The 25,916-nt window shown below is 37.4% G+C and overlaps 1 protein-coding gene across 2 annotated transcripts; it reads right to left on the reverse strand.

Annotated features, from left to right (window-relative positions):
• Positions 1 to 613: 613 nt before the first annotated feature.
• On the reverse strand, positions 614 to 24,730 carry LOC117323960 (serologically defined colon cancer antigen 8 homolog). Of its 2 annotated transcripts, XR_004531872.1 has the most exons (17): positions 24,608 to 24,730; positions 22,259 to 22,473; positions 21,686 to 21,823; positions 20,907 to 21,029; positions 16,625 to 16,702; positions 16,401 to 16,465; positions 16,071 to 16,232; positions 13,691 to 13,829; positions 13,412 to 13,564; positions 13,075 to 13,209; positions 11,172 to 11,288; positions 9,773 to 9,901; positions 8,840 to 8,972; positions 8,230 to 8,347; positions 4,282 to 4,456; positions 1,260 to 1,743; positions 614 to 1,213 (listed from the first exon to the last, which is right to left on the reverse strand). XR_004531872.1 is itself a non-coding variant. In XM_033879522.1 (16 exons), the coding sequence occupies exons 1-16, from the start codon at positions 24,663 to 24,665 to the stop codon at positions 1,507 to 1,509; spliced, it is 2,175 nt and encodes a 724-aa protein (XP_033735413.1). In that variant the 5' UTR covers positions 24,666 to 24,730; the 3' UTR covers positions 614 to 1,506. The 2 variants fall into 2 exon arrangements, 1 of the variants encoding a protein (XP_033735413.1); XM_033879522.1 differs by having other exon boundaries at positions 614 to 1,743.
• Between the last annotated feature and the right edge of the window lie 1,186 nt (positions 24,731 to 25,916).

The raw sequence follows: 25,916 nt of genomic DNA on the forward strand, positions 1-25,916 counted from the left end.
TCGACCACTGTGGCCCCTTTCCCCAAAGAATGTTTCTGACTCACATTTACATAATAAAGATATGTGTGACATGTATGCATTTTTTCCATTGTAATGGAAATCCATACTAAGCCTACAAACTTATTCATAAGTGGATGTGTAATGATTTTTTTCATTTATCAGCTATTATAATGGCTGTGCATTTTTTTTCCCCTGAACAAAAACCCTGTCTTCATCTGAGTGATTATCTACATTTTAACACCTAACCAAAGAATGACTTAAAACACCTATCAGACAATAAAGGGAGACAACTCAAACAACACCTACATTGGAATAGAAGAATGCATACCCAAAAAGATTGAGCATGCAAAGTCAGATAAATATAACCAACGTTAAATTGAAGAGGGTAGTACTACTACAATCAGACATGTATATATATATAAATATAAACAAATGAAGAATAAATTATCTTTCCCATATTAAAATCAGAATATTTCATTACCAAGGTACCTTCTAAAGAGCACAACAACATCAGTAACCACTAAAATGCTGTCGTTGTATTGTTACCAGTGCTGCCATCTGTATCACTACAGATGCTGCATAAAGTGATGGTATAAATAACAAAAGACAACAATGAGTTCATTAAATAGTTTTATTGATATAAAATTTCTGTCTGCCTTTATGAATTAAGTGTGGACTTTTCAAAAGCTAACACAGAATTACTATAAAAGATACATCTTTAAATATATTCTGTAATACAGAGACCAGCATTAACTGGTATTGAGAGTTGGGCTTACACCACACTACCTTCATCATGTTGTGGAGTCTGACCACAATATTACTGTCAAGTTAAAATTTAATAATAAATAACCCTAACTAGACCCAACATTAGCGACATCTCTTCTGTCTGATGTAGATTAAACTAATATCACATTGGTACCCATGTAACGGAGCACATGATTAAATTAAAGTTAAATAACTGTCTCGGCTAGGGATCAAACCCTAGGACCTCTGGCTTATTAGTCTAAAGCTCAACCGATCTCTAGCTGAGAGGTGTATCGCGGCTAATATTATACCAGGGTTACATTAACAAATCATTTCTTTGATTGGCTATATTTCAGCATACGAGACCAGAACCTATTTCGTCCTGTGATATCTATATTTGTCCACACCAATCAGTTTCCAGGCCCTGTAGAAGCTGAGCTTGCATCAGCCTACTCAATCAGTTCCCTACCTCTATGGAAGCTGAGCTTACATTGTCCACTCCATCAGTTCCCTACCTCTATGGAAGCTGAGCTTACATTTGTCCACTCCAGTCTCCATCAGTTCCCTGCCCCTGTGGAAGCTGAGCTAACTTTTGCCTATCTGTATGATAACTATATTTGTCCACTCATTCTTGTTCCCCTGTGAGGGGGAACTGGGCACTACATTGTACAATATCACATGTTTCAGTTCTGTCTGAGGAGACACAACCTACTTCACAATATCTGCTCACAGTAAAAACCTAACTAGAATCATGGCCACATATCACGTCTCAATATTCTCACTGAATGTCACCTTGTCTTTTGGTGTAAAGTTATTTTCACGTTCCTCAGAAGTAACATTCGTCAGAATCTCATCAACAAGTCCTTTATTGGAAGAAAAGTATTTTTGTAGCTCCTCCTCTGTCGATTGGGCAATCTGTCTGCGGAGGAACTCTACTTCCCGTGCCAGCAGTTGACGGTCTCGATTCAGCTTGCTCTGACAAGCTATAAGGTCTAGAACCTGGAATCAGAGAAAGATATTATAGACAGACCAGACAAATAAAACCTGGAATTAGAGACAGATAGACAGACCAAACAAATAAAACCTGGAATCAGAGACAGATAGACAGACCAGACAAATAAAACCTGGAATTAGAGACAGATAGACAAACCATTCAAATAAAACCTGGAATTAGAGACAGATAGACAGACCAGACAAATAAAACCTGGAAATAGAGACAGATAGACAGACCAGACAAATAAAACCAGGAATCAGAGACAGATAGACAGATCAGACAAATAAAACCTGGAATTAGAGACAGATAGACAGATCAGACAAATAAAACCAGGAATCAGAGAGAGATAGACAGACCAGACAAATAAAACCTGGAATTAGAGACAGATAGACAGACCAAACAAATAAAACATGGAATCAGAGACAGATAGACAGACCAAACAAATAAAACATGGAATCAGAGACAGATAGACAGATCAGACAAATAAAACCTGGAATTAGAGACAGATAGACAGATCAGACAAATAAAACCAGGAATCAGAGAGAGATAGACAGACCAGACAAATAAAACCTGGAATTAGAGACAGATAGACAGACCAAACAAATAAAACATGGAATCAGAGACAGATAGACAGACCAAACAAATAAAACATGGAATCATAGACAGATAGACAGACCAGACAAATAAAACCAGGAATCATAGACAGATAGACAGACCAAACAAATAAAACATGGAATCATAGACAGATAGACAAACCAGACAAATAAAACATGGAATTAGAGACAGATAGACAGACCAGACAAATAAAACCAGGAATTAGAGACAGATAGACGGACCAAACAAATAAAACCTGGAATTAGAGACAGATAGACAGATCAGACAAATAAAACATGGAATTAGAGACAGATAGACAGACCAGACAAATAAAACCTGGAATTAGAGACAGATAGACAGACCAGACAAATAAAACATGGAATCAGACAGATAGACAGACCAAACAAATAAAACCTGGAAATAGAGACAGATAGACAGACCAGACAAATAAAACCAGGAATCAGAGACAGATAAACAACCAGACAAATAAAACCTGGAATAAGAGACAGATAGACAGACCAGACAAATAAAACCAGGAATTAGAGACAGATAGACGGACCAAACAAATAAAACCTGGAATTAGAGACAGATAGACAGACCAGACAAATAAAACATGGAATTAGAGACAGATAGACAGACCAGACAAATAAAACCTGGAATTAGAGACAGATAGACAGACCAGACAAATAAAACATGGAATCAGACAGATAGACAGACCAAACAAATAAAACCTGGAAATAGAGACAGATAGACAGACCAGACAAATAAAACCAGGAATTAGAGACAGATAGACGGACCAAACAAATAAAACCTGGAATTAGAGACAGATAGACAGACCAGACAAATAAAACATGGAATTAGAGACAGATAGACAGACCAGACAAATAAAACCTGGAATTAGAGACAGATAGACAGACCAGACAAATAAAACATGGAATCAGACAGATAGACAGACCAAACAAATAAAACCTGGAAATAGAGACAGATAGACAGACCAGACAAATAAAACCAGGAATCAGAGACAGATAAACAACCAGACAAATAAAACCTGGAATAAGAGACAGATAGACAGACCAGACAAATAAAACCTGGAATTAGAGACAGATAGACAGATCAGACAAATAAAATCTGGAATTAGAGACAGATAGACAGACCAAACAAATAAAACCTGGAATTAGAGACAGATAGACAGATCAGACAAATAAAACCTGGAATTAGAGACAGATAGACAGATCAGACAAATAAAACCTGGAATTAGAGACAGATAGACAGATCAGACAAATAAAACCTGGAATTAGAGACAGATAGACAGACCAAACAAATAAAACCTGGAATTAGAGACAGATAGACAGATCAGACAAATAAAACCTGGAATTAGAGACAGATAGACAGATCAGACAAATAAAACCTGGAAGTAGAGACAGATAGACAGATCAGACAAATAAAACCTGGAATTAGAGACAGATAGACAGACCAAACAAATAAAACCTGGAATTAGAGACAGATAGACAGATCAGACAAATAAAACCTGGAATTAGAGACAGATAGATCTAGACAGATCAGACAAATAAAACCAGGAAGTAGAGACAGATAGACAGATCAGACAAATAAAACCTGGAATTAGAGACAGATAGACAGACCAAACAAATAAAACCTGGAATTAGAGACAGATAGACAGATCAGACAAATAAAACCAGGAAATAGAGACAGCTTAACAAATTACATGTCAAATGTAAGGCCCATGGTTAGACACGATACATACTAACAATTGATCAAGTGACTTCTGGTCAATTGTACCAGATTATTGATTTAAAAGCTTATAAAACATCACTGGATTTGCTTTTGAGATGACTCTTAAAAAGTAAATATGTACAGGACCAAGGAATGGTTCTCACTGTCGTTTGAAAGGGAGATTACTCGCCAGAAGAATGCTGGAAATCAAGATTTACCTGCTGTGATTGAGTCTGATTGTGATCATCCATCATTTTCAGTCTCTCCTTCATTTTTTCGTGTACACGTGAATGTTGATCACCTGTGTCCTCCAGATCCTTGAGGCGGGTTACAGCTCGATCCAGGCGCATTCGTAGCTCTTCATTTTGCTTTTTTAAGTTACCATTTTGGGTCCTTCACAAAAAAACAAACCAGCACAAAACAATTAAATCTCAACAAAATAGCAAACATTATTTCTTAACAAAACAAAGCTGAAACATTGGGCTGAAACAAATCTCTCAACAAAACAGGTGCCAAATATCTCTCAACAAAACAGGGGCAAAAAATCTCTCAACAAAACAGGGGCGAAATGTACATGTATCTTTATGTTGAAGAACTGTATCTTGGATATGTATACTGAGTCCCAGTATACAGTCGAGTGTGTATCAATACAGGTATATACATGTACGTGTATCACACAGACTGAGAGATAGCAGTATAAACTCTGTAAAAGGTGAATCAAGCAGTACATTAACCTAAAGTGTGATAATATCAAATGACTGGGTACTGGCTGTTTATATTAATTTTTACCAATAGAATCCATTTCAAAGTCCAGTATCTGATATAAAAGCATGCTTAATGACTTAGATATAAGCAGATTACATTGCATGTATATACACAGTAATGTATAACAGTACAGTTAAAATACTTCCCACTATAGAATGACCTTACATAATTAAACTCTCACTGAAACTGATTTATGTGGAAATTCTCATTTTGAATTGTCTAGTAATTTGAGGACTGACTAAAGAGGTAACAACTGGTAGTGAGAGGATACCACCTACCTGTTTGTCTTGGTTAGTGTCTTTGAGGACTGACTAAAGAGGTAATAACAGATAGTGAAAGGACACCACCTACCTGTTTGTCTTGGTTAGTGTCTTTGAGGACTGACTAAAGAGGTAACAACTGGTAGCGAGAGGACACCGCCTACCTGTTTGTCTTGGTTAGTGTCTTTGAGGACTGACTAAAGAGGTAACAACTGGTAGCGAGAGGACACCGCCTACCTGTTTGTCTTGGTTAGTGTCTTTGAGGACTGACTAAAGAGGTAACAACTGGTAGCGAGAGGACACCGCCTACCTGTTTGTCTTGGTTAGTGTCTTTGAGGACTGACTAAAGAGGTAACAACTGGTAGCGAGAGGACACCGCCTACCTGTTTGTCTTGGTTAGTGTCTTTGAGGACTGACTAAAGAGGTAACAACTGGTAGCGAGAGGATACCACCTACCTGTTTGTCTTGGTTAGTGTCTTTGAGGACTGACTAAAGAGGTAACAACTGGTAGCGAGAGGACACCGCCTACCTGTTTGACTTGGTTAGTGTCTTTGAGGACTGACTAAAGAGGTAACAACTGGTAGTGAGAGGACACCACCTACCTGTTTGTCTTGGTTAGTGTCTTTGAGGACTGACTAAAGAGGTAACAACTGGTAGTGAGAGGACACCACCTACCTGTTTGTCTTGATTAGTGTCTTTGAGGACTGACTAAAGAGGTAACAACTGGTAGTGAGAGGACACCACCTACCTATTTGTCTTGGTTAGTGTCTTTGAGGACTGACTAAAGAGGTAACAACTGGTAGTGAGAGGATACCACCTACCTGTTTGTCTTGATTAGTGTCTTTGAGGACTGACAAGCCTCTAGAGAGGTAATAATCGGTAGTGAGAGGACACCACCTACCTGTTTGTCTTGGTTAGTGTCTTTGAGGACTGACTAACAAGGTAACAACTGGTAGTGAGAGGACACCACCTACCTGATTGTCTTGGTTAGTGTCTTTGAGGACTGACTAAAGAGGTAACAACTGGTAGTGAGAGGACACCACCTACCTGTTTGTCTTGGTTAGTGTCTTTGAGGACTGACTAAAGAGGTAACTGGTAGTGAGAGGACACCATCTACCTGTTTGTCTTGGTTAGTGTCTTTGAGGACTGACTAACAAGGTAACAACTGGTAGTGAGAGGACACCACCTACCTGATTGTCTTGGTTAGTGTCTTTGAGGACTGACTAAAGAGGTAACAACTGGTAGTGAGAGGACACCACCTACCTGTTTGTCTTGGTTAGTGTCTTTGAGGACTGACTAACAAGGTAACAACTGGTAGTGAGAGGACACCACCTACCTGATTGTCTTGGTTAGTGTCTTTGAGGACTGACTAAAGAGGTAACAACTGGTAGTGAGAGGACACCACCTACCTGTTTGTCTTGGTTAGTGTCTTTGAGGACTGACTAAAGAGGTAACTGGTAGTGAGAGGACACCATCTACCTGTTTGTCTTGGTTAGTGTCTTTGAGGACTGACAAGCCTCTAAAGAGGTAATAATTGGTAGTGAGAGGACACCACCTACCTGTTTGTCTTGTTTAGTGTCTTTGAGGACTGACAAGCCTCTAAAGAGGTAATAATTGGTAGTGAGAGGACACCACCTACCTGTTTGTCTTGGTTAGTGTCTTTGAGGACTGACTAAAGAGGTAATAACAGATAGTGAAAGGACACCACCTACCTGTTTGTCTTGGTTAGTGTCTTTGAGGACTGACTAAAGAGGTAACAACTGGTAGTGAGAGGACACCACCTACCTATTTGTCTTGGTTAGTGTCTTTGAGGACTGACTAAAGAGGTAACAACTGGTAGTGAGAGGACACCACCTACCTGTTTGTCTTGGTTAGTGTCTTTGAGGACTGACTAAAGAGGTAACAACTGGTAGTGAGAGGATACCACCTACCTGTTTGTCTTGATTAGTGTCTTTGAGGACTGACAAGCCTCTAGAGAGGTAATAATCGGTAGTGAGAGGACACCACCTACCTGTTTGTCTTGGTTAGTGTCTTTGAGGACTGACTAACGAGGTAACAACTGGTAGTGAGAGGACACCACCTACCTGATTGTCTTGGTTAGTGTCTTTGAGGACTGACTAAAGAGGTAACAACTGGTAGTGAGAGGACACCACCTACCTGTTTGTCTTGGTTAGTGTCTTTGAGGACTGACTAAAGAGGTAACTGGTAGTGAGAGGACACCATCTACCTGTTTGTCTTGGTTAGTGTCTTTGAGGACTGACAAGCCTCTAAAGAGGTAATAATTGGTAGTGAGAGGACACCACCTACCTGTTTGTCTTGTTTAGTGTCTTTGAGGACTGACAAGCCTCTAAAGAGGTAATAATTGGTAGTGAGAGGACACCACCTACCTGTTTGTCTTGGTTAGTGTCTTTGAGGACTGACTAAAGAGGTAATAATAGATAGTGAAAGGACACCACCTACCTGTTTGTCTTGGTTAGTGTCTTTGAGGACTGACAAGCCTCTAAAGAGGTAATAATTGGTAGTGAGAGGACACCACCTACCTGTTTGTCTTGGTTAGTGTCTTTGAGGACTGACTAAAGAGGTAACAACTGGTGGCGAGAGGACACCACCTACCTGTTTGTCTTGGTTAGTGTCTTTGAGGACTGACTAAAGAGGTAACAACTGGTAGTGAGGACACCACCTACCTGTTTGTCTTGGTTAGTGTCTTTGAGGACTGACAAGCCTCTAAAGAGGTAATAATTGGTAGTGAGAGGACACCACCTACCTGTTTGTCTTGGTTAGTGTCTTTGAGGACTGACTAAAGAGGTAACAACTGGTGGCGAGAGGACACCACCTACCTGTTTGTCTTGGTTAGTGTCTTTGAGGACTGACTAAAGAGGTAACAACTGGTAGTGAGGACACCACCTACCTGTTTGTCTTGGTTAGTGTCTTTGAGGACTGGCAAGCCTCTAAAGAGGTAATAATCGGTAGTGAGAGGACACCACCTACCTGTTTGTCTTGGTTAGTGTCTTTGAGGACTGACAAGCCTCTAAAGAGATAATAATCGGTAGTGAGAGGACACCACCTACCTGTTTGTCTTGGTTAGTGTCTTTGAGGACTGACTATAGAGGTAACAACTGGTAGTGAGAGGACACCACCTACCTGTTTCTCCTGGTTAGCGTCTCTATCTGGGCAGCTTGTCTTTTACACTCATCACGTAACTTCCCAATCAGTTTGTTTTGGCGTTTAATCATGACATCCATATCATGAGAAGTTCGAGCTACAAAAAGATAACAGAACTTCGTGAAAATGTTATCAATAAACGGACAGAAATTTATATACACAAACTGAATTCTATATTATACATACATAGCAGGGTAATTTTGTGCATATAAAATAATTGAATTTTTCAAAGATTGCACATTAATGAATTGGTGCATCTTCAATATATTTAATTCAAATTAAGATAATGAATCATTGATTTACAAAATCATAATTTAGTAGAATATTTACAAGGAAAGACTTAAATAGAGCTATTACACACTAGAAAATGTCTGTAAGACATAAATGCCCCCGCTGTCACTTGACGTCCCGAAACAGTTTGGTGAGGATCGCATCAGCAGTTCCTGAGATAAGCTAGTTGCATTTTATCAGGACGGAATGGGGCGCATAAAAATATGTGTATTACAAACTCTTACAGAACTTCAAATACGAATCACAAACTAGACACATTTCAGAAATGATAGAACATAGGTAGTAAGTTATAGTGTACCATGTTTATCCTCTATCTCGTCTATGTAGGTGTTGAGTTCCTCCTCACGGTGCTGGGAACGATGAGATATGGCCTTGAGATCCTCATTACGACCTCGTTCAATGCTGTCTCGTGCCAACTTGGCAAGGTGTAGCTGTAACATATAGATATACATGTAATGTACTTTATGCTGTCCAAATGTACTTGTCATGACCTCACTGAATACAAAGGCACTACTAGTTACTCATGACCTCACTGAATACAAAGGTACTACTAGTTACTCATGACCTCACTGAATACAAAAGTACTACTATTACTCATGACCTCACTGAATACAAAAGTACTACTAGTTACTCATGATCTCACTGAATACAAAAGTACTACTAGTTACTCATGACCTCACTGAATACAAAAGTACTACTAGTTACTCATGACCTCACTGAATACAAAGGTACTAAAAGTTACTCATGACCTCACTGAATACAAAGGTACTACTAGTTACTCATGACCTCACTGAATACAAAGGTACTAAAAGTTACTCATGACCTCACTGAATACAATGGTACTACTAGTTACTCATGACCTTACTGAATACAAAGGTACTAAAAGTTACTCATGACCTCACTGAATACAAAGGTACTACTAGTTACTCATGACCTTACTGAATACAAAGGTACTAAAAGTTACTCATGACCTCACTGAATACAAAGGTACTACTAGTTACTCATGACCTCACTGAATACAAAGAGTCTGTGTTGTGTTTGTACTCACCTCTCTCTCTCTAGAGCATGTGTTGTGTTGGTACTCATCTCTCTCTCTAGAGCATGTGTTGTGTTGGTACTCACCTCTCTCTCTAGAGCATGTGTTGTGTTGGTATTCACCTCTCTCTCTAGAGCATGTGTTGTGTTGGTACTTACCTTTCTCTAGAGCTTAAGCTGCTGTGGTAGTACTTACCTCTCTCTCTAAAGCCTGGGATGTTGTTGTGTGATGAATACACTCCTCTTTGCTGTTCACTAGATCTCGTTCAGCCTTTTGCAGACGTCTCCGTGACTCATCTAACTCCATTTGTAGCTGCGTCCTTTCCTAAATTTATTTATTTGAATATTCATTCTTTGTTCACATTAAAAAGTAAGAAAAGTAAAACAATAAGCTTACAAGAGGCCAATGGGCCTTAATGGTCACCTGAGTTTTGATATATTTTAGTTAATATGTCGACCCTTTTTGGCCCCACCCATCAGCCCCAGGGGGTCAGTCAGGGCCAACATATGCTTGCCACATCATAATTACAACACAAGTAATAGTATTTCCTGTCTGGCAATTTCACTTGTGTCATGTAAGTTAACATATACAGTGTATAAGAGAACTTCAATTTTTTCAGAACAACATTTTTGTAAAACTTTGCTGCTACCGTTCTGCCTTTTGGTACCGGAATTTGCATTACTGGTCCCTTATTGTCAAAGAAAATCACATACAAAACTTTTTTTACCGTGCGTTGGCATTTGGCAATACTGGGACGTTTTGCAATTTTTGTTGCCCAAATTCTGTTTGAACATTTTCGCTTTTGGTCGAAATAGTAAATCCATATCTCATCACCAGTAACGAAATTGTCGAAAGTCTTTTTGGCATATTTGGGATAAATTTTGAGGTTTTTTTTGCATTTGAAACCCGGGTCTTCTTTTGTTCTGCTGTTAGCAAATGGGTTATCCACCTTGCATTTATTTTCCTAAGATGAAGATGTTTCTTTAAAATACCATAAACTCGCGCTAAAGACAAATTTGGCCACTGTGCTAAATCCCTCACAGTGTGTCGGGCATCTTTTTTCAGTATATTCCTGATTTTTTCTATGTTGCTTTTCATCACTGTTGATGCAGGACGACCTGGTCGAGCAGCATCTTTGAGTTGTTGCTGACAGCTTTAACAACCCACCTACAAATAGATCTGTGAGACCTTTGACCCTCCCCATAACTACCCCACACCTCATGGTGAATATCTATAGGCTTTATGCCGAGCAACGATCAACCTTTTATATAGGCCCTAATTTCAAGTACATCTGAAGCTCTTCTACCAGTCATTTTGTATATAGTGTAATGAATACATTATAAATCAATGTGCACTGTATCAATGTCAGTGAACGAATGAACTTGAGTTTTATCTGTGTTATGCTTCAATGATTATTCTATCGGCTCAGGGTGGTTTTGGGTACAATGCGCACGATTTTCACGAAAGAATGCACAAATGACATTACTTTTGTAACACCCCTCGTATACAGATAGCAAACAGGTAATTGTTGGGTTTTTTTCATAGCTTGTAGGAATATACCTCTCAAATTTTATATGACTGAGGCTCTACTGACCTGATCCTTGGCACGTCGTAGAACGTCCATATCTTTCCTTAGACGGGCTGCCTCCTGCTGGGCTTGACTCTTCTGTAGACTGGCATTGGTGGACTCGGCATGGAATGTGTCAGTGGACTGAAAGTTAGAGTTTATTGTAACCTTGGTTCTGTTGTATGTCGGTAATATATATCATGTTCAGTGGTAGAAATGTCTCTACCCAGGTAATATATATCAAGTTCAATGGTAGAAATATCTCTACCCAGATGATATATATCATGTTCAGTGGTAGAAATATCTCTACCCAGGTGATATAGAATGTTTCATGGTAGAAATATCTCTACCCAGGTGATATAGAATGTTTCATGGTAGAAATATCTCTACCCAGGTGATATATATCATGTTCAGTGGTAGAAATATCTCTACCCAGGTGATATATATCATGTTCAGTGGTAGAAATGTCTCTACCCAGGTAATATAGAATGTTTCATGGTAGAAATATCTCTACCCAGGTGATATATATCATGTTCAGTGGTAGAAATGTCTCTACCCAGGTAATGTATATCAAGTTCAATGGTAGAAATATCTCTACCCAGATGATATATATCATGTTCAGTGGTAGAAATATCTCTACCCAGGTGATATAGAATGTTTCATGGTAGAAATATCTCTACCCAGGTGATATAGAATGTTTCATGGTAGAAATATCTCTACCCAGGTGATATATATCATGTTCAGTGGTAGAAATATCTCTACCCAGGTAATATAGAATGTTTCATGGTAGAAATATCTCTACCCAGGTGATATATATCATGTTCAGTGGTAGAAATATCTCTACCCAGGTAATATAGAATGTTTCATGGTAGAAATATCTCTACCCAGGTGATATATATCATGTTCAGTGGTAGAAATATCTCTACCCAGGTAATATAGAATGTTTCATGGCAGAAATATCTCTACCCAGGTAATATATATCATGTTCAGTGGTAGAAATATCTCTACCCAGGTGATATAGAATGTTTGATGGTAGATATATCTCTACCCAGGTGATATAGAGTATGTCCAGTAGTAGAATTATCTCCTCCCAACTAAAACAGATTATGTTTAATAGTAGAAATATCTCTACCAGTTAATATAGATAATGCTTGATGGTAGAAATATGTCTACACAGTTAATATAGATTACGGAAGTACTATCTCTACCCATGTAGTGCAGATTAAGGTAGATATATCTCTGACCAGGTAATACAGATTACGGTAGATATATCTCTGCCCAGGTAATACAGATTATGGTAGATATATCTCTGCCCAGGTAATACAGATTACGGTAGATATATCTCTGCCCAGGTAATACAGATTACGGTATATATATCTCTGCCCAGGTAATACAGATTACGGTAGATATATCTCTGCCCAGGTAATACAGATTACGGTAGATATATCTCTGCCCAGGTAATACAGATTAAGGTAGATATATCTCTGCCCAGGTAATACAGATTACGGTAGATATATCTCTGCCCAGGTAATACAGATTACGGTAGATATATCTCTACCCAGGTAATACAGATTACGGTAGATATACCTCTATCCAGGTAATAAAGATTACGGTAGATATACCTCTATCCAGGTAATAAAGATTATGGTAGATATATCTCTGCCCAGGTAATACAGATTAGGGTAGATATATTTCTGCCCAGGTAATGTAGATTATGTTCAATAGTAGAAATACCTCTACCCAGGTAATACGGATTATGGTAGATATATTTCTTCCCAGGTAATACAGATTAAGGTAGATATACCTCTAACCAGGTAATACAGATTATGGTAGATATATAGATTATGTTTGACGGTAGAAGTATATCTACAGCTATAGTTTACAGGTCACTTATAAATCTATGCAGTTAAATTTATAACACTATACTTACCATAGCCGCCTCCTTATCATATCGACGTAACTGCACCTTTAGTTCATCCAGTTCATTGATGAGTGCCACTTTGTCCCTTGTCACTTTATCCATTTGTGTAGACATGGCAGCTGTTTGCAGATTGAGCTCTTTTATCTGAAATGAAGTCCATGAAATAAAACTGCAGTTAACCGTTAGTGTGCAGCTGTATCTATCCGATTTGTGACATAAACTTGAATGTATTTCATTCTCGTGTATGATTTTATCACCAAATTTCCAAATTGATGACAATGAGTATATATTGTATCATAATCTTGATTTTGTTTGACAATACAATAAAACATGATCAGACACTGACCTTGCTGTTAAGCTCCTCTTCAATGGCGTTATTTTCACGCCGTACTGCTTCACGATCCTCATTCATCTTAACTTGTGTGTCGTTGATATGTGCATTAAACCTTTGTCTCATGTTGTTAAGTTCCTCACTCAATTGTTCCTTATGTACCATCGCCTGTGTGGGGCAAGAAAGTCTCAGTGTAGTTAAGTCATCAGTATTCCTTCATCAAACACTCAATAGTGAAAAAGTATTGGTTATAACATCTGTTTACAATGAGAACTCAATGTCTGGCCTAATTACCTGTGTTTGCTCAAACTGAGCCTGTTCCACAAGTTCAATGCCTTTTTTCATCTGTTGATAGGCTTCCTCCTCACGACCAACCATCTCTGAGACACGTCCCTTCAGAACGGTTACATGCTCCATGAGTTCATCCCGCTCCCTGTAACATCATCACAAGTATCATATTATATAACAGAGGAACTCATATCAATGCCGGTGTGTGGCTAACTTTATCTATTACCTGTGTATGTGACTAACTTTGTTGATGATCTGTGTGTAACTTGACTTTATTTATGATCTGTGTGTGTGACCGACTTAGTTTATGATCTGTGTGTCTGACTAACTTTGTAAAATAATATGTATAATATAATATGTCTGTCTATGGTCTGTATGTGACTTACTTTGCAAGTCTGTCTATGGTCTATATGTGACCTACTTTGTGAGTCTGTCTATGGTCTGTATGTGACTTACTTTGTGAGTCTGTCTATGGTCTGTATGTGACCTACTTTGTGAGTCTGTCTATGGTCTTTATGTGACCTACTTTGTGAGTCTATGGTCTGTTTGTGACTTACTTTGTGAGCCTGTCTATGGTCTGTATGTGACCTACTTTGTGAGCCTGTCTATGTGTGACCTACTTTGTGAGTCTGTCTATGTTCTGTATGTGACTTACTTTGTGAGTCTATGGTCTGTATGTGACTTACTTTGTGAGTCTGTCTATGGTCTGTATGTGACTTACTTTGTGAGTCTGTCTATGGTCTGTATGTGACTTACTTTGTGAGTCTGTCTATGGTCTGTATGTGACTTACTTTGTGAGTCTATCTATGGTCTGTATGTGACCAACTTTGTGAGTCTGTCGATGGTCTGTATGTGACCTACTTTGTGAGTCTGTCTATGGTCTGTATGTGACTTACTTTGTGAGTCTGTCTATGGTCTGTATGTGACTTACTTTGTGAGTCTGTCTATGGTCTGTATGTGACCTACTTTGTGAGTGTGTCTATGGTCTATATGTGACTTACTTTGAGAGTCTGTCTATGGTCTGTATGTGACTTACTTTGTGAGTGTGTCTATGGTTTGTATGTGTCTTACTTTGTGAGTCTGTCTATGGTCTGTATGTGACTTACTTTGTGAGTCTGTCTATGGTCTGTATGTGACTTACTTTGTGAGTCTGTCTATGGTCTGTATGTGACCTACTTTGTGAGTATGTCTATGGTCTGTATGTGACTTACTTTGAGAGTCTGTCTATGGTCTGTTTGTGACTTACTTTGTGAGCCTGTCTATGGTCTGTATGTGACCTACTTTGTGAGCCTGTCTATGTGTGACCTACTTTGTGAGTCTGTCTATGTTCTGTATGTGACTTACTTTGTGAGTCTATGGTCTGTATGTGACTTACTTTGTGAGTCTGTCTATGGTCTGTATGTGACTTACTTTGTGAGTCTGTCTATGGTCTGTATGTGACTTACTTTGTGAGTCTGTCTATGGTCTGTATGTGACTTACTTTGTGAGTCTATCTATGGTCTGTATGTGACCAACTTTGTGAGTCTGTCGATGGTCTGTATGTGACCTACTTTGTGAGTCTGTCTATGGTCTGTATGTGACTTACTTTGTGAGTCTGTCTATGGTCTGTATGTGACTTACTTTGTGAGTCTGTCTATGGTCTGTATGTGACCTACTTTGTGAGTGTGTCTATGGTCTATATGTGACTTACTTTGAGAGTCTGTCTATGGTCTGTATGTGACTTACTTTGTGAGTGTGTCTATGGTTTGTATGTGTCTTACTTTGTGAGTCTGTCTATGGTCTGTATGTGACTTACTTTGTGAGTCTGTCTATGGTCTGTATGTGACTTACTTTGTGAGTCTGTCTATGGTCTGTATGTGACCTACTTTGTGAGTATGTCTATGGTCTGTATGTGACTTACTTTGAGAGTCTGTCTATGGTCTGTATGTAACCTACTTTGTGAGTCTGTCTATGGTCTGTATGTGACCTACTTTGTGAGTCTGTCTATGGTCTGTATGTAACCTACTTTGTGAGTCTGTCTATGGTCTGTATGTGACTTACTTTGTGAGTCTGTCTATGGTCTGTGTGTGACCTACTTTGTGAGCCTGTCTATGGTCTGTATGTGACCTACTTTGTGAGTCTGTCTATGGTCTGTATGTGACTTACTTTGTGAGTCTGTCTATGGTCTGTATGTGACCTACTTTGTGAGTCTGTCTATGGTCTGTATGTAACCTACTTTGTGAGTCTGTCTATGGTTTGTATGTGACTTACTTTGTGAGTCTGTCTATGGTCTGTATGTAACCTACTTTGTGAGTCTGTCTATGGTCTGTATGTGACTTACTTTGTGAGCCTGTCGATGGTCTGTATGTGACCTACTTTGTGAGTCTATAGTCTGTATGTGACTTACTTTGTGAGCCTGTCGATGGTCTGTTTGTGGAAGCCCTTCTGAGCATCAGACAGGTAGGCAGTATCTATAAACATGCCATCTTCTCGAGTTGGGATCACATCCCTCATGCGTAGTTGTGACCTCAGATCTTCTGTTATCTGCTCATATCTTTGGATCTCCTCTCTGGCAAATAACAACATAATTCATAATCAAACATTTTAAGTCTAAAATAAAGACAAGTGAGACAAAGCAATACCAAGAATAGTTTAAAAACATTAGAAAAGGATCTGAAGAAAAGAAGATTTCAACAAACTATTGAATAATGGAGGCCTTTTAGGTGTTTATACAGACCTGGAGTGTGTTAACTGTGACTCAAGTCTCTCTGTCCGAGCAGCATGGATGGAACTTAAGCGCTCCTGAAATGATAGATAATTACACTATATCAGCAACAAAACCATCAGTGTTACATTGGATCAGTTACAAGGCATTTATCTGTTAAAGGGAGATACTTTCTGGTTCATAATGGACAAACTACTCCATCAGTGTTACATTAAACTACTGCAATATTTACTTACCATTTCTATCTGTATGTTACGAATATCTCGGCTTTGGAATGCCTGTCTTTCATCGTCCAGAAGGAAGGAGTCATCCACCTGTCAACATGTTTATAGCATGTAAAACATACATTGGAATCTATCATCACTTCATACAGCTTAACCAATCACATCATTATATATATACATATACAATTAAACATAAATTCACCTTTAAAACAAAATACCGCATATTTGCCATGAGAAGGTCTAGAGGACTAAAGATCACAAGGGTGTATAATGGAGAGTTAACGAGGTGTTGTCTACATCAGACAGCAGGTCACAACTTATTACTGCGGATCACAAAGACAAGGATTAGATAGGATTAACCTGATATTATACCTGATCAGAGAGTCACTCGTTACAGGTGTGGATCTGCCTACAGGTATAACACTAACAGAGGATTATCCTCGGATAAAAACCTTAGTGTCATAAAATTGTATCTATGTTTAGTACAGAATAATTACATACCAGTCTTAATACCCGGCCATTCATTCATTTGAAATATTTCAAGTCTTCAAAAGAAAACTGTGGTCAGATCCACCAGGTTCTATGTCTTCTGTATGTGATAAGGCAATTTTTTTTTTTTTTTTTTGTTAATTTGTTTGTTATAAATCTACAAACGACAATAACTTTTTACAAAAATAGTTGCATAGTTCTAAAATGCCTCGCAGGAAAATACAATGTATATATCATGATTATAAAGCCTACAAAGTTTCAATTTGAAATCAAATGAAAATTGCATTGTGGGACATCTCTAGATCTGGACAAACAAAACTTTTATGCCGGATGGATGGACACTGCCATACCAAACTACTTCCATCACATTTTGAGAGGCATATAATGGTATATACCTGTAATCAGACATGGCTAGAAAAATTTTCAAAACAAAAGTTTTGTCATTTTTCATAGGTCAGGTATGGCATGAAACTTCAGGTATGAATCTTGGAATTGCTCTTTGTTATTTTATTTCATGTATTATTATCTCTAACAAAGTATAACTGTTACCTATTTTATATACAGCTAAAACATGATCAACAGTTTACCTGTTTATAACTCTTGTTTAGCAAAACATTGAAACATAATGTACAGGTCAACATAACAACATTTGTCATATCAGGGGCTACTCATTCTAATCAATAAACCTACTTTTAATACAGCTAACGTAAATAAACAAGACTCCCAAAATTAAGAGAGAAACACCCAGAGAAGCCACTTGACTTTAAGTATTTCATGGTGAAGATAGAAAATGGAATACTCAAACTTAGAGAAGAGGTTTGACTCTACTGAACTGCAGAGAAGCAGCTGGACTCCAGTATTCCTATAGAGATGAGTTATAGACACTACCACATTTTGTGATGAATATTTCCAAGATTTATAAAGTATTGGGGGTAAAATTTCCCAGGAATTAAATGCCAACATTGAAAGAAATATGTCAAAATTGTACATAAATTACTATGAGTGAGCACCCCCAATGTTTCCTATATAATGTATTGAATTAAGAAAATAAAACCTTGACCAAGATACATATAGAGATTATAATTACACAAGGAGTGGTCATTGTATATGGTATTTCTTTCACCCAATTTTGGTAATTTTCAAAAGTTACAAAAAACACAAGCTTAAGCAAGTGTTTTTTGGCAACTTTAGAAAAATAACTAACGAGAGTGAAAAAAATATCATATACAACAACCATGAGTTTGTGTGACCTGTTAATTACCACAGTAGAAAAGCTGTTTTGAGAATAAATTGACCTTTTTTGTGTCAACATGTTTTCTTTTCAAAAGATAAGTTGGGGATGTAAAGACCTCAATGAAAATGACACTAATTAATATGCAAAACTGACAATTTCGGAAATGTGTAAAAATATTACAATTTATTACAAATCATAACAAGAGCTCTGCAAGCAGAAGCATGATATGCCTGTCAATATTCTAAACAATGCTCATATTTGGCAATAAAAGGGGGCATAACTCTGGTAAAAATAATCACAAAATTCTGTAACATGAACATATTCGAGCTCCTGTGGTATAGAATATTTGCAACAAGTTTCATATAAACCTGTTGATAAATAAGGTAAAAGAGTGCTTACAAAGAATTGTTAATGAATGAGCTTTATGCAATGCAGTTATGCCAATAGTTGAAACAGGAGCCAAAAAATAGAAAACTTCTTGCATTTTCTACAAATTTGGCAATAAAAGGGGGCATAACTCTGCTACTTCTTGTGTGTAATCATTTCAGAGACCTCGTGAAGCAGTCCAATCAAACACACTGAACAACATGATACAAAAAAAATGCCCCAGTAAAGGAAACTGTGCCAACCAATCCAAAGTGCATTCAGATTTTATTCCACGTGGGGTATAATCTGTTTATCATTCAATAATTTTAATGATTATTTCATGCCTTGGGAGTTGAATAATATGTATACCCACCTATTGTGGTAGAAACATATTTTAACCTTTTTTCTACCGTATTTTACCGCAAATAAACCCCCTCCCCTAGAGAAAAACAAGGCATCGCAAACAATACAAATTCCCTCGCGTGCTAACACATGAACATCAGTAATCATTTGCACTGAACTGCAATAGACATGGATGGGCTTATTATCAGGCATGGGCTCATTGCCAGATAAATATGGTATATATTGTTATGCATTCAACAGCATCTGGTTACGCATCACACCAGCAACTTCATTTCCTGATAGTTATTATAATTATGTGTGTATCTAAATGCATATATAAGCATTTTCCCATATATGAAGTTTGCTCAGAACCCGTTTAAAAATGAAGTCGCAAAAGCGGTGACGCGTTCGAGGTACATGTATTGCCATGCTGGACCATATAATGAAGTTTGGTCAGGATCCATTCAAAAATGAAGTCGCAACAACGCTGACAAAGATTTTCTATAATAGTAACGGTGACCTTGACCTTAACCTTGGCACCCTGATACACGAACTTGTTTGAGGTATTGCCATGCTTGACCCATATATGAAGTTTGGTCAGGATCCGTTCAAAAATGAAGTCGCAAGAGCGCTGACAAAAAGTGAACATACGTACGTACGTACTTACGTAGGAACGGAACGCTATATCCCCTCCCCGACTTTCGTCGCGAGGGGATAAAAAAGACCAAAAGTGGGAAGAGGGCTTATTTGCGGGCAACCTCCCTAAAAAATGTTCATCGTGATGTCCGCCATTTTGGATAATAGCAATGACTATAACAAATGAGTTGATGACACTTAAATTCGTTCATTTTTTGTTGTGTTGCAAACAAATAATCAGTAATGCACAAAGGATTTAACTTATCAATAATGATAACATATCGCATTATAATTTGGAAAACAATGAATACACAATTATAAATGTCCCGACACGTGTTCTACGGAAAAGTTTGATATGTATAGGCTATACCACAACACGCCTAACACTCACTTTACTGTCCGTACCGCTAATAAATAAAGCACTAACTTTAAGACACATTTGGCAATGTCCAATCAAATCAAAATAATCACATAACAGTTGGAAACCAGTTAACAGAGTCACGTTAGATACTCAGTTGATAATATTGTAAGAGTTCATTTTCACTTTCTCTGTCGGATGTTTACAGTCAAGTAGAGATCGTTTGTGTGCTAGACATCAAAGGCAGTATATACGAAGCCATATACCGGCTACAAGCATTTAATCAACTATATAATCAATCAGCTACAAAACACTAACCTAGTCACCTCAGCCTAACTGGTTTTAATCAATTGTTTATTTAGCATTATTTAGCAGAGTATTGTCACCCTTGCAGTCAGTGAAGTGTCAGAATTCCGTTACGGTCTGTGAGCAGGTCATAAATTTAAACTGACCAATGCCCCACATAAATGCCTTTCACCAGACAGCAAGCGTTACATGTCATAGGCCTATGTGAAGCAGTTAAAACACTGCTAAAACCTTGAAAGAACACTCAACACAACAAAAAGTTTTTTTTTTTTTTTAAAGATCGTTTTTAGGGAGGGGGGGGGGGTTGGCTTAATTGCGGTCATCCCCTCAGTTCCTAGATTATTTGCCAAAGTGGTGGGGGGGGGGGGGGGGGGGCTTATTTGTGGTAAAATACGGTAAGTGATAGCCTACATGTTTGTAACATATTACATGTCTACTAATTTGAAAGACTGAGAGTATTTCTTTGAAGTCATCTGATGTGTAGGAAGCAGCAATATTTCAATTATATACTACAGAGGACAGTAATATGTTATGTATATAAATAAGAGAACAACTGGTCTTACCTTGGAAAAATCACCTTCAACACCAAACACTTCTTGCATCACACTTTTCTTTAGCTCATCATGAAGTCTTCTGTTTTCATCTAAAAGTTCACCAACTTTTGCTCTTAGTGCAAACAGTTCTTCCTACAATATATCACATAAAACTGAAGGCATCATTCTTTATAATCAACATAATGCAGGTCAAATTGACATGAATTACAGCACCTTTGTAATCTTCCAAGGACAGATATCAGCAGGTGTGTTACTAGTTTCCTGTTTGTTTTAATTTACAAAGGATTTCACAGTATTGTATGTCAATACAAAGGATTTCAGAGTATTGTATGTCAATACAAAGGATTTCACAGTATTGTATGTCAATACAAAGGATTTCACAGTATTGTATGTCAATACAAAGGATTTCAGAGTATTGTATGTCAATGTTTACAGTGTGAGGATGACACATGATTTCAGAGTATGACGTCAAAGGCTCAGTGTGAGGGTTACAAAGGACATCAGTGTCATGTCAAAGGCTCAGTTTGAGGGTTACAAAAGGACATCAGTGTCATGTCACAGACTCAGTGTGAGGGTTACAAAGGACATCAGTGTCATGTCAAAGGCTCAGTGTGATGTCATGTCAATTGTATAGTGAGGCCTAGGGCTACAAAGCATTTCAGGGTACTATGTAAATTAATGTGAGGGTACAAAGGATTTCAGGGTGTCATGTCTGATTGTTAGTAGTTCAGTGTGAGAGTTACAAAAAATATTGGGATTCTGGATGCTAAAGTCCAAAGAAAACTGACCTTGATGTATCTGTTTTCATTTTCTAGCTGGTGAATGTAGCTGGTCTGGGTTTGTAAGATGGCTGCTGCTTCCTCAACAGATGGCATTGGACCATGGGTTGTTTTTTGTGATTCTGGTCCAGTCGTTTTCTGCATGTACTGCAAAGATAGGGCATATTATCTATACAGCTTGTATCTACATAAACGGTACTAGCGAAGTGTACCCCACAATTTATGGAACTGTACTACACTATATGTACAGTACGTATACATGTAATGTCATAATGATTCATATTTTCCATGAACAGTCTTAGTGAGTTGCAATCTTTATAAGAAACTGAATATTTTAATTTTTGGGATAATATTTAATGATGATTCTTTGATTTTTAATTTAAGGAGTCTGGTATATTTTTTTTTTTTTTTTATGGAAGTCCATATTGAATAATTTCAAAATTTTGATGATTCATATTGTGAAGTGTTTGTGAGACCCACAGGGAAAATACCAGGTTTATATATCTTATGCAAGTTACAGTACAAGACTCAAATACATTTTCATCTGTATAACAAACATCACTTTTATTACAATAAACATACTTGTTTCTCTTGCTGAGAGTTGAGGATATTGCCAAGTTGATTTGATGCATCCTTGTATTTCTGCGGGCGACCAGACTCCTCATACCACCTCAGTGTACGTGGGTGTACGGAAGATTTAAGTTGGTTCTTCGCGTAAGTGGTGACGGAGTTGTTAGGACTAGTTCCGGTTCCCATGAGAACATCCTCCAACTCATTCAAACTGACATTGGCCCGATCTAAAATTAGTATACATACAAGAGAGTTTAATTTGATATCTATTATCATGTTTATCTATGTAAAAAGATGGACAATTGTCACAATCTATATACATTTATATATATATATAAGTGTGTGTGTCACACCAACACTTGTATTCACTCTATATGTCCTGAAGAGGAAGGGAAAGCATGAACCCATCATGAGGAAATATTTAATGGAACAAAAACTGGGAAATGACAGACGTTGACAGAAAACTACATGCTGGTTTTTCAGACATTTTCCTAACTGACATATATATCCTCATCTGGAGAATAAAATGGTCATGGTGGAGCTGAAGGTACCCTGGGAGGATTGGTGCAAGGAGACATTCCAAAGGAAGAAAAGCAAATCATGAGACATTTGCAGAAGTAACAGCATTAGAATGGAAGGTGTATGTGGGTGATTGTGGAGATAGCATCTATCCTGAATTATCACAATTATACTGCTGCCTTTATTCATGGATATGTAAACTGTGTCCTAACTAATATTCCTATTCCTTGAAACTAATAATGAAAGGTTTCGTAATTTTTTAAAAGGTTTGTGCTGTTTTCAATATAGGGAATGGGGAACAGTCAAATTTTCTTGTTAGCCTTCTTCTTATAACAATGGCTAAGAAGTCTGATTTAGCACCTAAATAATATAAGTCTTCCACACACTAAAATTTGATCCCAGTAATATAAGCAATGCATATAAACTATTGTGGAGTTATGTATATATTTTGATTCTAATTTTTTTTTATTGTTTGCAATTTAGAAGAGCCTTTAATTTTGATTGCCACTTAAAATATGGCAGAGCATATATATCTTAGCTCATTGTTAGGTTGGTTTGACTTTGGGTTCTGCTTGTCTATATCAATGTACAGTATATTCTACATAATAGTCATTACCAGTGTACTTAATATGTTAACTTAGTTATCATTCATATCTATCATATACACTAGTACTAGTACTGTAGTTATATTTAGCCCACACACGATATGATATATAACAGGAAAGGAAAAATACAATGACCAGACCAAGACTTGAGCCTGGGACCTCCGGACTCTAGACAGATGATCTAACCATTTGAGCTATCTGACCACAACATTCAGTCCAGTCCAGTTCCGCTACATATATATGCATGTATATATGAAATAAACCATACCTTGATGAGCCCAGCAAAAGATGAAAGCTTCTAGTAAGTTGGTTTTCGAAATAATTTGATTTCAAAAAGCCAACAATCATTTATTTGTTCAGATGCAGTACCAATAATGTTCCATACAATCACTATTACTTACTAGACCCTTAACAGTATATACATGTATAATTATATATATATTGCCCGAATTTGCGGGTAAGCTAATTATAAAAAAAAGTATTGTTTTTTGTTTACATATAATTAGGCTAGCCCGAGTCAAGTATGAAATTTTGACTAGCGCAAAGCGAGGGTCTATATGGACGAAATAAAACACCTAGATGGGACTAAATGTGTGTTTTGGGGTAAATAAATGTCTCATTTATCCATATATGTAAGGTAGGTGTTATGTCACACCCGATTTTATTGTATTTGAACCAAATTCTTAGCGACACCAAACGGTGTCGGATAATTCCACGTTTTCATATAGTAGTGCGCTCTGGCCCTGCACCAGACATGGTGTCAGGGCCAGAGGAAACTCAGGCTAATATTAGGCCTTCTTATTGGATAGGGTATACATTGCCATATTTTTCCTCGCTGCATGCCTGTATGTTTGAATTGTGCAATAGTATACTGCCTCCAAATAAGAACAAGTATCGCCCAAACCTATCCTAGTATTGTGTGGTTGTGTATTGAATGGCCAGATTGACATTTGACAGTTGCAAGTTCCGACTTGAAATTAATAAGCCTTTCCTTATTCATATCTGAAGGCTGGGTACTTGATTTAAATGTGCAATCTAAAACATTTAAGATAAGAAAATGAAAGGAAAGAACTCGTAAATACTTTGAAACGAACATCTAACAGTGATGTAAACCTAATTTTCTGGAATGTAGCCGAACCGACACATGGAGGGAAAACAGGATTTTGAAGAGTTGGTCAATTTTCAGTTAATAACTGATGGATAAACGATATTTTACCACCGTATTCATCATTAATACCTCGGACAGATTTCTGGTAATTATCTGCAGGGTCATCTTCCTCTTCATAAGCATACATGATTAATTAATTTGCTGTATCTGTGCATGAAACGAATTTCCAAAAAACAGGAAGTTTACATTCTCCATCACAAGTCACGCATGCGCAGATTGAGCTTGTAGAGTTCCGGGATTGTGTTAAAGATACTTGCTCCTTAATATTTGAAGTGGGTTAAACTTGTAATTGGTGTACATATCATGTATTCAGACATATTGCTTATCAATTTTCTATGTAATATATGATCGTGTTAGACTCGACTCGTTCATAGTTATATACATTTTAGTGGCCACAAGTCTTTAAAGATCCAAGGACGTTTGGTTAGGCACTGGCCATGGGTGTTGATCCCATCCCACGGTCCATATATAATTTGTTATATCAGTCGTAGAGGTCTTTAATTAATGCCAGCGGCATCTCGATCTGACCCTATATCTAAGACGTTTACTTGATACCTGAGGTCCTCGTCAAAATTCTTACTTTATAAACATTTGGTTGATTATTTTACTTTGCAGTTTTATTTGACAAAGTAAATACATTGTACCGGTAAAATATAGATCCTGTTTTACGAAATTACGGCTGTCTGCTCATAATTTAGCTATCGAGACAGGTAGATACATGTACGTTAACCTACCAAGAGAATAAAGACGTTGTACTACTAGTAAATGTCAACAAGATGTTGAAGATGAGTATCATTTTATTCTAGTATGCAACCGTTTTCATGATTTGTTTTAAGAACAATTAAAATACATAAAACCATTTTATTGGCGCAAACCGTCAATATTTAACTTAACCAATTACTAGTGTCAATAATATTGGCAAAATTCGCAAGTAAGCAGGATATTTATATAATGCCAATCACTGCCACTTGGAATCCTATACGCTATGTAGCCTGATGATTTGGAAATAAATTAAATTGAATTGATCCATTTTGATTCTGGTTGCTAACATTTCCGGTTGTATTTTGGAATAGCAGCTAGACAGGGTTAAACTTTTCAGTGTTGTTTTTCCAATGCTCATTTAATCTGAACCTATATATTGAATGTATCTGCACGCAACGCGCTTTTTACCTCCCCTAGATATATATATTATAATTATATCTATCTATATTTTAAGAAAAGAGATATCTTCGCATATGTGTTTATAGTTGATTTAATTCATACTTGCTCGGAATGTAAATGGTCTTTTAACACAAACAACAGTAAGGCTAAGCTGTAGTACAGTAGGCTAAAGATAGATTTAGTACTATCTTTTCGTAGCTCATTTGCAAATATAATT

Source organism: Pecten maximus, chromosome 3 (genome assembly GCF_902652985.1).
Source record: "Pecten maximus chromosome 3, xPecMax1.1, whole genome shotgun sequence".
In the NCBI taxonomy this organism is placed as follows: domain Eukaryota; kingdom Metazoa; phylum Mollusca; class Bivalvia; order Pectinida; family Pectinidae; genus Pecten; species Pecten maximus.

What these genes read in the sequence shown, in the direction of transcription:
- LOC117323960 (XM_033879522.1), bottom strand. Translation starts at nt 24,665, where the DNA reads ATGTATGCTTATGAAGAGGAAGATGACCCTGCAGATAATTACCAGAAA. An exon ending in GTAACATACAGATAGAAATG is followed by an intron (nt 16,466 to 16,624) that starts GTAAGTAAATAT and finishes CTATCATTTCAG; the next exon opens with GAGCGCTTAAGTTCCATCCA. An exon ending in TACGACGTGCCAAGGATCAG is followed by an intron (nt 9,902 to 11,171) that starts GTCAGTAGAGCC and finishes AAATAAATTTAG; the next exon opens with GAAAGGACGCAGCTACAAAT.